The 14157-nt window shown below is 41.7% G+C and overlaps 1 protein-coding gene across 7 annotated transcripts in view; it reads left to right on the forward strand.

The window, feature by feature from the left end:
* Opcml (opioid binding protein/cell adhesion molecule like) overlaps nucleotides 1-14157 on the forward strand; it is a 1382967-nt gene that overhangs the window by 1354777 nt on the left and 14033 nt on the right. For 6 of the 7 annotated variants that reach the window (XM_045145867.1, XM_045145868.1, XM_045145869.1 and 3 more), the window contains 4 exons: nucleotides 5819-5953; nucleotides 6386-6506; nucleotides 6942-7093; nucleotides 7995-8021. In XM_045145867.1, the coding sequence (XP_045001802.1) occupies nucleotides 5819-5953; nucleotides 6386-6506; nucleotides 6942-7093; nucleotides 7995-8021 (435 nt within the window). The remainder of the gene's footprint in view (nucleotides 1-5818; nucleotides 5954-6385; nucleotides 6507-6941; nucleotides 7094-7994; nucleotides 8022-14157) is intronic. The other variant, XM_004665496.2, reaches the window with a different exon arrangement.

Raw genomic sequence — 14157 nt, forward strand, 5'->3', positions numbered from 1 at the left:
AAAGAAGAGGAGGTGGTTTGTGCAGACTGTATGTATAGACTGCCATCCATCAGGGCCAATTAGAACAGATACCATATATTTAACTCATGTCAGATACCATACACTGTTCAAAGCAGTAGAAAGTGTCATCCATACTCAAGTGACTGCAATTTAGACAATGGATGACTGACTGCTGTATGTGAGGACGAATTAATAGTTCAAGACAAAAAGTTACCTGAGCCACACTATGGTCCCTATCCTGACACATGGCTCTTAGTACAATCTCAATCATGTTTCTGACTCTCACAGGAAGGGACCCTTGTGTCAGGAGATTGAGAGCAGCATGGTGAGATCTCGAGGAGGAAAGAGAATTCCCTGTGCAGGTCCTCAGCCTTCTAGAAGGCAGCTTCTCTCTACTTTGTTCACATTTCATCTTTCTAGGGGATGTGAATGACTGACACACTTGTTAATTGCTCAGGCAATACAGAAAGAAGTCTAGTGTGTAGAAGTGATTACAGTGCCCCTGTATGCCTACCACTTTCCAGACCCTCCACACTAAGGGGTGAGGTTTGGATCCTTCTGAGCTTTGACTTTACTGCACACAGATGTCCTCTTGGTCCCTCTCATGCTCAGACCTAACTTTTTGATCCAGAGGCTACTTACCTCTTGCTACTTATTTCGCTGAGGGCTTAGCTTCCAGACATGTTCTTCTATGTCACCTTTTGACAGGTCTCATAGCAAAGCTCTGGCAGTTGCTGGTGTTTAACTTCACAAAGCAGTTTCCATAGATAGATTGTGGCTGTATATAACATGTGTAGCAGGAAAGAAGGGAGAGGGCCTCCTGGAGGTGACTCAGTGACTTTCCCAAGGGCAGGACTGGGTTTGCCTCAAGATAAGGATAATCCCTTGATGGTGAGAATAGTTTGGTCAAGGGACAGAAAGATCGGCCACTTTACCAACTAATTTCCAAGTATTTTCAGAGTGATGAAAAGACATTTTGTCAGAGACAATAACCCCACCCCTCTCAAAAAAAGTGTAAGGTTAAAAGTTTTGACTCCTCATACTTTAACTCTGCCCTAAGGAAACTATTGGAGACACAAAGGGAAGATTAAGTAGAAGACAGACAGTACACATGTGGTTGCTTGGGATTCAAGATGTAGGGGAGCGGAAGTGGGCCAAGATTCCTCTAAGAATCTTTCTGGGTTTATTGTTTGAACTTTTCATCAACTAAAGATGACCTTACTTCCAGCTACAAGAACACTATCTACCCTACTGTATCTTATAGGGAAAACCTGGAAATGGCAAGGAGCTTAGATTCTGAGATGTATAAAAATACTCTCAGCTTGAAATTCTTGCTTCATAAGATCGCTAACTCCCCATGGTGAATGCTCTTATTCCCCAGGTTATCCCTGCTCACACTCTCACTTTGTCAAATCCAACCACTGGATTGTCATAGGCTTGAGTCAGTGACTACTGGTGACCTCAGGGACAGTAGGCCAACCAGGTATCCTTTTCCTCACTCACTTTCTCTGCCTCTATCTTTGTTATAAAGATGAAGTTGTGCCTGGGGGTAAAGTGTTCTCAGTGTCCCATGAATATGTGAGGCCTCTGTACATAGAACCATGAAGCTTGTTCGCTCTATCCCCAAACACACATCCAGTGTCACAGAGGTTGCCCACTCACATCCCTGATGAATGGTCCTATTTCTATCCATGTAGATCTTAATCTTGCAAGTGTAATGGACTGAATTTATCTTCTTTGAGTCACTGCATATATCAAGAGATATAATCCTCATTTTTACATCTTTTTTTTGCTAGTGATTTGGAATCTTTTATATTGCTTTTAGTTATTTTATATGGGGGTTGTTAGAGTGCTAAATGCTTAGGGTAGATTCGTAATTCCCTCGTTTCTTGGCTTATTATAGGACATCACACATAAAGAAAACATTGAGGCTTACGTAGAGCTGCTGCCTGAAGATCTTTTGTCAGACAAAATACTACAGACATGTAGTCTTTATAAAAATCCTTTTCAATATGTTATGGACATGGTCTTATGGCTTCTGGCCATCTTGAATGCCTCAGCTCTGCTTTTCTTCCCTGCCTCATTCACTCTAGTGCATTTTTCCTCCTCTATTTCCTCTTGTCTTCCCTAGTCCTAGCTGCTTCCTGTGTCTTCCCTACAACCACAGAGTCAGCACATAATTAAAGGAAGACTGAAGCATTTGTTGCTTTCTGCCCTCTCTTCAGAAGTACAAAATCAAAGTTGATATCACATTTGAAGCCATAGAGGGCAAGTACTACATTATTTCCTGCACTTTCCCAGTGTTCTATGCATTTAGCCACCTGAATTGATTGAATGAGCTTTAAAACAAAAATTCTACCCAGCATTCAAAATAATAAGAACATCTAAATCACCTTCACTTAACCTTTTCCTTTTTTTTTTTTTTTTTTTTTTTTTTTTAGCAAAGGGGGCTGTTTGTGAAAATGCATGTTTTACACTCAGGTCATGGGAAAGTTTCAGTCTTTGATTGGCTGTGGCTTTCCTTTGGGTGAAGCAACACATCACGTCAGAAGAAAAGATGCCTGCTTCATGGTCAGAAAACAAGGAGAGGGAAAGATGAGGTTTGCTGTCCCCCTGCTAGGTCACACATTCAGTGGTTGAAATACCACCCACTAGGACTCATGTCTTAAAGCACTGTCTTCCAATAGTGACAAGGTGCTGACTAGGTCTCCAACACATGGTCCTTTGGAAAGCATTTAAGGGCTTAACAGCATAGACTCAGAAGATAATGAGTGTGGGAATGAGAAGGAGCCAAGGAGCATCACTGTGCATGCCTGATGATAACACTGTCAGAGGGCAGCCTCAGACCAATGGCTCATGTGGCACCTAGGCACTTATTAAAGGTATGGAATCCTGGACCCCACTCAGACCCACTGAATCAGAATGTATGTTTTCTAAAAGGTCCTGAGGAACTCATATGCGAATTAAAATCGGAAAAACACTTACTCTCTCATACATACTTTAAATAATTTATTTTGCTCACTTAGTGAGGTAGTATTATTGTAACTATTTTCCATGAAACATTTTTTCTTCCTTTTTTGCTGTCATATGTGCATCCCACAGAACAGCATTACAGAGAGTGAAAAAAAATCTCTGCATTCCAGAAGGTGGCCATGCTGCCTGGTACATCCCTACACAGGGCCCAAGATCTCTGCTGTTCATTCGGATACATGTGGCCTCCATGTTCCTTGAAGCCATCCCTTCCACACTGTGGTTCAGAATTCTTGGGACAATTGGCAATCATGAATGATCCTCCCCAGGGTCTTTTCCACCATCCCACCTGTGTCTCCCATGTAACCAGAGCTGGGATCCAAGGAAAGGAAAACACTGTACTGTCTGAACCTCCTGCCAGGCCCACTACAGGTAGCTAATTTGATTGGTTAATTGACAAATATTCACTAGTACATTTTGAAAGAATCATGGGCTCTAAATGGAGGAAGCCAGACTTCCCATCCTTCCATATTTATTCATTGCAGAAGAAATGGGGTGATGCTGAAAATTCTTGTGGGTGTACTGTTTCCATTTCTCTCTCTCAAAAGGCTCACACAGTCAGCTAGCCTTGTTAAAATAGAGATGGACATGTTTTGTATTTAATAAATATCTGAAGTAAACTTTGAATTCCCTGCAATTCAGTTTCTATAGACCAAATTTAGGGGCAGCGAAGATATTTCCATCCTCTAATGAACTTGAGGTGTTTGGACATGAGCCAGCTGGCCAGTGGACTGTCTATGAAGTAGAGAGCTTGGAGTAGCAACATGGCTCCACGATCCCATATATAGGGCCCTGTGCTCTGAGGTGTGCTTTGAAGCCCTTCTCAGCTTCTCTCTAGTGCTTGAGAACAGCTGGGGAGCAATGCCATGAGGATGAACACTGAGATACCAGGCTGGGAGTCTAGGGACTATCCTAATAGACTCTTCAGGCCCTTTCCTCCAGTTCCTGTTGGCAAATGTTATATTTCTTGTAAAGTTTCTTTTTTCTCAATTTTTATTAATATTTTCCATGATTATAAAAAATATACCATGGTAATACCCTCCCCCCCCCCCCGACACTTTCCCCTTTGAAATTCCAGTCTCCATCATATCCCCTCCCCATCTCAATCAGTCTCTCTTTTATTTTGATGTCATGATCTTTTCCTCCTCTTATGATGGTTAGTCAACCACTCTAACTTTCATACCTTTGGGGTTGCCCTGGGGCCTGTTGGCCAATGTCATATTTCTTCCTTGCAATTGCAAGGAATGGAGTTACCACAGGGTACTGATTTGGGTGAATAACTTTTTCGTATCGAGAGGGATTCATTGAAAATATTTTTATGAGGCCTCACACCTTATCTAGCTAGTTTTGGTAACCAGCATCTAGAAACTGCCATTTTATGCTAAGTGAGGGATAGAGGTAGAGAATGCAGCAATGTCCAAAAGGCAAATTGCCCAGGAACATGGACAGCACAAGTGGTAGGAGCACCCCAAAACATAGACCTGGAGCACTCAGGATCTGAAAGCAACTGGATCGCAACTTCCTCTTACCAACCCTCCCAGAGGCATGCCACTTTCCTGTTCCATGTCCAGGGTGGACCCAGACTTCTTTGAACAAAGACACATCAGATCCAAGAATGGCTTCATGGAGTGCACAGAAAAGTTAGGAGTTTTTGTCCTCTTGGGTTTTATTGTCTGGCTCAAATGTCAGAAGCACAGAAGGAATCAGGTACCAGATCTGTAAGAAAGTAAAATGATTATTTCATCTTGCCTTCATGTTGGCGGGGTTTTGAGGGGACTATGATGTTTCCATAGAACTCAGAATATGTGTGTTTGAATACAGAGGGTTTGCTCTCTGCACTGAACCAGGGAAATGGGATAAGAGGTAGAGTAAGGTGGTTGAGTAGTGGCAGGTTGCAACAAGAACATGCAATAGTCAATGAAAGTTAAAGAAAATTCACAGCTCCAAACTGTATTAGATGTTTAATTACAAAATCCATAAGCATCAAGAGTAAGACCTCTAGATGGCCTATCAGTCAGGTATGGCATCATTGAGGCTGTTCTAGTAACCACTGATCCATTGCATAACACTAATTAGCACATTCATTTTATTTTGGTAAAAGTTTATTAAGCAACTTCTATATCAACACAAAGTATCTCATTCATTAATGTTTCAAACTACTCCAGCATAGTTTAAACTATAATTTTAAATTCACAACTAAGAATTGCATTTATTTATCATGTGCATTATGGTATTTTAAAGTATATATATGCATTGTAGGATGGCTAAAACAAGATGATTGAGCTCTGTCTCAGAAACAGAACTAAGTGCTTTGAATTTATTTGTTTTAAAATGTAAAATAATTATACATATTGTTATGCAAGTAGTGGTTTGTATTTTATATATAAACCCAATGAAAAATAAAGATATTGTCGGTACTAAGATAACCTAAAGTTTCTTTGTATATTTTATTATATTATTTATATTTGTAATTCTCAAAACTATCAAACTTTATAGATGTACTGTTATTCATCATGTACTTTCTTAATTAATCCTCATAATAATCAATGAAGAAAATATTGATAATCCTTTATTATGAAACATCCTAGAAAAGTTAAAATGACTTGCCTAAAAATGCATTGATCCAAGACTGAAGCAGGGAACCTCTGCAGAGTGCTCTCTTTTTGAAGTTCAAATCTCATCTTCTGACTTTGTCCACTCCCTTCAACTTTCTCTAGACATGACTGTGGTTCTACACCTGGTTTAATAGTTTCCATGTTGTTTTCTGCCTGTCTTTTTTTCCCAAAAGGGCAGGGCTTTGTGAGTGAAGATGAATATCTGGAAATCTCTGACATCAAACGTGACCAGTCCGGGGAGTATGAATGCAGTGCTTTGAATGACGTTGCTGCACCCGATGTGCGGAAAGTAAAAATCACTGTGAACTGTGAGTTGATCAGCTGTCAGGGAGTCCAGGGGAAGAGGGACTGAGATTAAGAGGGCAAGTTGGAAGTGACAGTGCCCTTTTCTTAAAGCCCCATACTCAAGTGTCTGCCAATAAGAAAGGACAGTGACTTGTCAGAACATTCTGCCCATCATTCCTGCCACCCTGTGTATCCCTGGAGTCTTTCAGGGACTGTCAGAGCTTTCAGCAAGTGGGAAAATTGGCTAATATGAATCGGTTTGAAGGCCTTGAAGAAAGATGCTGGGATAAAGGTAACGCCTCAAAGTGAAATATAACATTTAGGAAGATAAGTGGTTACTGTGCTAGAAGTAGAGGGGTCAGAAGTCACAGAAAATGGCTGAGACATTTTTCATCCTTTTTGGATTCACCCTGTGGGTTTTTTGTTGTTGTTGTTTTGTTTTTGGTTTTCCACAGATCCTCCCTATATCTCAAAAGCCAAGAATACTGGTGTCTCAGTCGGCCAGAAGGGCACCTTGAGCTGTGAAGCATCTGCCGTCCCCATGGCTGAATTTCAGTGGTTCAAGGAAGATACTAGGTACCTGCAGGAATTAGGGCAGCTCTGATGCAGATCTAAGGGGTTATTCATCCCATGGAAGGAGGGCTGGAAGCTACAGGGGAGAGATAAGGCCAAAGAAACCATGGTCCAGCCTCTTTTGTAACTGAATTTCCTTTTGTACCAGAAGAAACGAAAAATTGCAGATGCTGGAAAGTTGACAGAAGGAAGTGACCTGGTTTTAGAGTCTGATATTAGTTGTAGATATGGTAGCCTCCAGTTAATTTTGCCTCCTGGGCATGACTCTCCTTTTTCCTCGAGATGGAGGCTGTGGTACTTAATGCTTGACTTGGAGGCATGAGCTAGTCAGAAGCGGGAATGGTTGCTCTGGGTCCCCACTAGCATTCTCACATTCTCCCAGGTGTATTCTGCTTCCTTCTGGGTGGTGAAGACCAGCAGTACCTTCTCTCGTTACAGGTTAGCCACTGGCCTAGATGGAGTGAGGATTGAAAATAAAGGCCGCATATCCACTCTAACTTTCTTCAATGTCTCAGAGAAAGACTACGGGAACTATACCTGTGTGGCCACAAACAAGCTTGGCAATACCAATGCCAGCATCACACTGTATGGTGAGTGCAAGAAGCCTGGATATGGTGGGCTTGGCCATGTGAGGGGGTAACGCTGGGGCAAGGGGTTGAAGGCACAGTGTGCTTGGCTGGCCCATGTTCATCCATATTGCTCAATCCACACCCTTAGATAAGAAATACTCCTCCCTGACATGCCATCTAGCAAATATTCAAGGTAATTAACTGGTCAGTGAAAGGCAAGATTTGCCCCTTTCGAAAGGTGAGAACCTGATTTCTGAATCCACTGGGATGTGAATTCCATAAGGAAGAGAGAACCAGGACAGTACAATGGTAGTGTCATGTAAAGGTGTGTGGACACCAAATGAGAAACAATTTGTGAAACATGACAGATTTTTTAGAAGAGTCTCTGATCTTGGAGTTTCATCTATAGTGCTCAGTCCTGTCAACTGCCACCATCATGATTCTCATGCGGATTTCCCTGTGGTTCTCTAATTCACTGGGGTTAATGGAATGGAGCCGACGTCTGAGTTTTCATTGAGAGACCTATTTCCAACTGCCTGCAAACCCTTCTCTGAAGGTCTCTTTCTCCCCTGTGAATGGTCTGGCCTAAGGAGTCAGGACTGGCTCCCATGGAAGTCCTTCTCCTCTATCATTCTATCTGTTGTGTCCATGTTCTCATATGTCATTTTACACCATGATCTAGAGCCAGCTTATGTTGACGCTTTGTGTGTGTATGTGTGTGTGTGTGCTGAAATTTGAAGACGGGGAAACATTTGACAAGCAAGATGAAGAGGGACTCATTTTTCCACGTGTACTTCAGAGCCTCAACAAGCTTTCAGCATTGATATGAACTGAACTTTGTCCACCAACCATCTGAAATGTGTGATCTATGTCTTTTGTTTCCTCTCTGCATTGTGTGTGCATTGTGCTGTGTGTGTCTTAGAAATAAGCCCCTCATCAGCAGTGGCAGGTGGGTAAAGCATGCTCTTTCCTTCCTCTGCCTGCTTGAATGCAATGCTTATGCTTTTGTATTGAAGCCTACCTCAAAGTCAAACTTGCCTGCTTCCCTCCCTGTTGTGTTCTCAGTGGAAAGACTTCAAGTGGTTTGGCTTGCACATGTTATGTAACAAATATTTAGAATACAATGGTGTACACACACACACACACACACACACACACACTTACAGATTTTGTTACAGATCTCAGGGGAAGTGGATTCAACCTCTTCCCCCAACCAAAAGTAAATATGTAGCTGGTTGCCTCTTCAAGGAATAGTACTGTACGTACTATTTCTGCACAAAGTAGCATTGACAGGAATCGAGCTCAGAGTCAAAATGTATTAGTAGATGACTGTATCCAAGGAGAAGTCTCCTTCATATGAATGTTTTATTCGTTTTGACCTCAGAGAAGAATACTGATTTCATTCTGAATTTTTAAAAATTATTTTTTTCTTTATTTATGGAAGAGAGAAAGGCAGGTGAGAGAAAGAGAGAATGGCCATGTCAGGGCCTCCAGCCATGGAAAATGAGCTCTAGACACATGTGCCACCTTGTGTATGTGGCTTTATGTGGATACTAGGGAATTGAACCCGAGTTCTTAGGCTGGAGAGATTAATTAGCAGTTAAGGCACATGCCTGCAAAGCCTAAGGACCCATGTTCAGTTCTCCAGTTCCCATGTAAGCCAGATACACATGGTGGCACATGCGTCTGGAGTTTGTTTGCAGTGGCTAGAGGCCCTGGCATGCACATTCTCTTTCTCTCTCTCTCCATATCTATATCTATATCTATATCTATATCTATATCTATATCTATATCTATATCTATATCTATCTATATCTATATCTATATCTATGTATGTGTATATATATATATATATATATATATATATATATATATATATATATATATATATACATACATATACATATGTGTGTGTGTGTGTGTATGTGTGTGTATATCCCCCCTCCTGTATCTCTAATAAATAATTATTTTTTCAAAAAAGTTCCTTAACCACTGAGACACCTCTGTAGCTCTCATTCTGATTTTTTAATAGAAATTCTTAGTCATTGTGCACTATAGCAGTAGCTACTATTTACCAAACATTTCCTAGTATCTAGGCATCATTTCAATTCTGAGAAATACAAGCTACCACCTCCATTTTACAATAAGTCATGGGAGGATCAAAGAGTTGGTAATGCTGACATGCACACAGCTAAGGACAGGCACTTATTGATACCAAGAATTGGACATTTCATCAAGTACCACATATTTTCTCAGAGAATAAGCAGAGAGACACAGAGCTATATCCACAGGCACATTGGGACATTTGCATGACACAGCAACTAGTGCTGAGCTCTGTGTGCAGAGGTGAGAGACTTGCAGCCCTGCTGTTGAAGACATGTCAATCTCAGCACATAAAAAGTGGTAACCCTGGAATTGTCTGTCACTTTAAAGAGCTGTACATCCAAAGTCATCACAGAGAACCTTCTACACCTTAAGAAATAAGAAACATGTGTGCCTTATTTGTCCCTTAGTCTTGATTAACAATAAAGTGAGAAGGTGGATGACCTCTCACTCCTCCAGCTAATGGTAGAATATAGTCAACAGAAGCTCTGAAGACTGACAGCCACATGGCTTGAGACCTTGTCCCTCTCTGATGTCAACAGGGAAAGAGGTTTGGATGTGTGAATAAGAGAATACCCAAAGACTGAAGATTTCAGATTACTAAAATTGAAATGTGATTTTCCTGGCCTGCTGAGACAAGCATGCCATTATGAATTGTCAACAGAATAAAATTCATCAAAGTAGTAAAACTAACTTGAAACTGTGGTATGCATGGCAGGAACTGTAATTCTTCCCTGTATCTGCCAATACGTTTGGTGAACTGGCTCAGCCTATCATCACTTCCATTCATATACTTGTCAGGATTATTGCTCATCAGGAAATCTGCTTTTGTCTCTCTGGCATCTCCTCAACCCTGTAACCAACAGTGACAGCCAAGACTGTAAGTCATTCAGTCTCACTTCACTTGAATGGGGTCCACACAGTCTCTAGCATCCATCCTTGAAGTGCATGTTCTCCAACCCCTGTGCAGAACAGTTCCCCATTTCTCACACCTGTCACACCTGGTTCTGCCCACCACACTCATGCAGTGTGTTGGCTGGCATGCCTTCAAGAAGAAAGCACTCAGTTGCTGTCTCAAACAGGCAGTTCTAGGAGAGAAGAACATTGCCATGATTTTACATGCAAATCTTTGTTTTTGTAGTATTCTCCTTCGAGTTGCAAGTTTGCTTTCAAGTTTTCTTGTTTGATCAGTCTTTATTTCTTCTGCATTCTCCTGTAAGCTTCATGAACTCAAGAGACCATATGTATATGCATCCCCCAGGATCTGACATGGAGATCCACATACAGCGTCTACGCCAAAAAAAAAAAAAAAAAAAAAAAATCTTGTGAATGAATGAATGAATGTATTCAGAAATTGTGTTCTTTATACAAAAAGTTAAACCATCAAGAACTGAAATATGACAGGCTGCGTGAGGGGCACATCTCTGAGGATGTTCACATTCATCCTTGCTGCTCACTTAATGGGTGTCTTTGGAAAGTCCTCTCAGTGGGCTTGAACTTTTCACTTGTGACCACCACTGTAAGATGACCCCTGTGATCCTCACCCAGACTAATTCTGCCACTACAACTGATGGTCATAGATCCAGCCATAGAACAGAGGGAGAGGGTTCAGTGGGCTCACCCTTCCTGCTGACTATAAATGCTCTTCAAATTTTCAGTGTCCTGTACTTATACCAAATCGCCTCCATAAAATACTAGGATGTGCAGGGCTACTAGATTGGCTCTCTTGCATGATTTGCCTCATTTATTGAATCTATGCAGTAAACATTAAAGTTATCTTCATTTTACATGAGATGATAATTGAGAGCTTAGGCAAGCAATTCAAATGGCATTGGCTTATATATATCTGAGTTGTGACTTGAAACATGCCTCCAGCTCCATTTCCAAGGGCTTAAATCCTACTTTAGTTCAACCCATATTTGGCAACCCATTAAAGGTGCTGGTGGGGGAAGGGTATGGAATCCCATGATTAACAAGTCATCCAGTTGGACTCATCACCTATAACAGATTCCCTCCTGTCCTAGCCAGCTGCCCTACAATACACCTGATAAAGAACACATTTAACATTTGTGATTCATGTATTTATACTTTTAAGTGCATGCGCCATTCCCAGATAATGTGTTCCTCTCTACCCTCACTTGCAGGGTCTTGTGTTTGAGAGTATCCATGAATCTTCCCCTGAGATTCCAGCAGTCATACTCTTCTTATGTTTGTATATAAACAAGCAAATTACAAAGGAGTTTGGTATAAAGCAAGGCTAAATGTATACAAATGCTGATTATGAGAGGCAGTGTTATAGTGAGTGTGTTATGGCAGGAAAAGTTAGAATAAAACATAGTCCATGTATGATCGTGGCTGTTATCAATATGTAATGTTTCTTTGTCCTCACACCAATCACTTCCCAGTCACAGAGCCACAGAGCAGAACAGTGCTTTAGGCATAGCCCGGCAAAATGGTACCTTACATCACCCACTACACTGAGGGTCAGGCTTCTGCGGGAGCTGGAAAAGTAGCATGATGGAAAGCAAAGGCCAGCACGAGCTGATAAGAGAACTGAAGTCACTAATACAGTGTGAGAAGCTCAGAAAACCAAGGTCCAGACTGATGCACCACCAGCGGATAGGAGAACCAAGGACAGCAGAGAGGTGTTGCAGAAAGGGAACAGTGAAATATGTTCCTGGCACATCAACAAAGTACAGCATGGGACAAGATGCTCTCCCAGATTGCTTTAAGTTTTTCAAGTTCCTGTTCTGAAAGTGCAAAATCATAGAAATACAGGACTATATACATCCAAAGGCAATCTCCAAAGTCATGAAGCATCACCTGAGGATGGTGGCACATTCCTTCACTTCTGAAAAGCAGCTTGCTCCACATATTCATTAGCTTTATTGAGTGGATGTGGCCATTGGAAAGCCCACCTGCACCCCAAGATAGCTTGGAGTCTTGCCAGTTTGAAGTGCAATTAGGAGAATCCAGGCTTAGCTCCTTGGCCACAGCTTTGTCCTTTGTGGAAGTTACTTTCCAGGAGGAACCAATGTACTCTGTCTCCTGTGCATCTTGAGAAAAATGTTCTGTCCCTCTGTCCTTAGAGTACAAAGAAGAAAGGCATTGGACCTGATTGCATGTGGCTTTACAAAGTGTGATGTGTTTAATAAGGCATATAAATGCCAGGATCACTGGAACAGGCAAGAGAGAGGGACAGAAAATGCACACAAAGCCAGAAAGGAAGGGTGCTGCACAGCAAAGCACACTTCTCACTCTATCTATGAAATTGTACTGCCACACATGAACTACATTAAGATTTGAGTATCAGGTACAGGGAAAACTCAAGGGAATCTCGTTATTGCAAATGAACATGGCAAAATCACCAGCATTGGATCTCTGGGTTTTTCCTCAGGTGAAACCTTCATGGCCTTGAAACCGCTCCGTTTTCAGTCCACCAGGCAGCTCCTAGAGATTGATAACAGAATCCCTATTTTCTTTTTAGTGGGCCTTCCTCTAGTACAGGTATGCATATCTAATTAGAGCTCTAAATTGAATTTTCTTTGACCAGAGCCAGAAATACGGAGCACCTCCCCATGTGATCTCAGTACCTCTGAGCAGAGCTCTAAATACCCCTGAGTTTACACCCTGCCCCTCCCATTCTCCTGCTTTTGTCCTCTTCATTCCCTGTGTTGTCAATGTGTCCTAACCTCTTCCCCTCCCCTTAGGTTTCTGTGGGGGAGGGGCTCTGCAAAGAGTGGCCACAAGGGATTGGAGGACTCTCTTCAGCATGCCCTCTATGTACCTACCATGCCCATTCCAAGGTTTGCAGCCTCACTTCCTCAAATCCCAGTCACCTCAGTCTCTCAGGGTTTCTTTTCCTCCTGACATTTCCCATCCTGTTGGGCCCTCAACACCTACTTCTGACTCCTGTGATGTAACCAGGAGATGATCTCCTTTTTACCTTTGCATCTTGGTCTGCTCTGCTCCTCCACATGTACTTACTCCATGGGTCAGTCCAGACAGGAGTTTGGATTGCACTGCAGTAAGGGATGGAGATGTCTCTCATGTTTTCAAGCTTCATAGGGGCTGTATTTCTTAGCCTGCATCAGACTTACTATGAGAGTTGCAGAAAAATGCAGATTTATGAACCTTGTCTTAGAATCACTTAATTAATACCTTTATGAATGGTGCTGGGTAAGTAAGTTCTTTGGGAATAGCTTATACACATGTGTAACAGTCTCTGAGCATTAGTTTAACTCCCAAATCTATATCTAAGCACTCTCCTAACAGCTTATCTATAAGCAACTCTCACTGCCTGATGGATATAAAAGATGGATAAACATATATAAGATGGATAAATATAAGCTCCCTTATATTTATCCTCATATATCCTTATATATATATCCTCACTTGCCCTCCACCTCCTCTTCAGTGTTTGCCTTACTTTCAAGGCCCATCATCTTACTGGAGCATTCACCCTCTTTCTGATTTTGTCTCTGTTAGTTAAGCAGACCTAACCAGCAAACGTTATCCTGTCTGCAGTGGCCTACTCACTTGCTCTTATATTATGACATCTCACTTGAGAAGCTCTGATATTCTCCCACAGGTGCCCTTATCTTTAGTAATCCCTCACAAACTGCTTGCCATAGGAAATGACATTTCTACAACTCAAAACCTAGCTTGTCATTTTGGCGACTGAAAACTCCTTCCTACTAAAAAAGCATGGCATTAGGGCTGCGTGAACTCAGAAATAACCCCATTTTTTGACCTACCTTCTGCCTCCTGGTACACACCAGACCGGGCCCTTTGTGCTCCAAGACCTGGCCATATAGTGAAGCCTACAATCAGTCTGCCTCTTATATCTATGCCTCAGTCAATTCATCATCTAGTTAACAAATGTTTTAATCATATTGTGTGCCTGGAATTACACCAAAAATCGAAATATAAAGAGGAACAGAGTTTCTGACAAGTATATACAGACTATTACAACAAAATAT

This window comes from Jaculus jaculus, chromosome 3 (assembly GCF_020740685.1).
Source record: "Jaculus jaculus isolate mJacJac1 chromosome 3, mJacJac1.mat.Y.cur, whole genome shotgun sequence".
In the NCBI taxonomy this organism is placed as follows: domain Eukaryota; kingdom Metazoa; phylum Chordata; class Mammalia; order Rodentia; family Dipodidae; genus Jaculus; species Jaculus jaculus.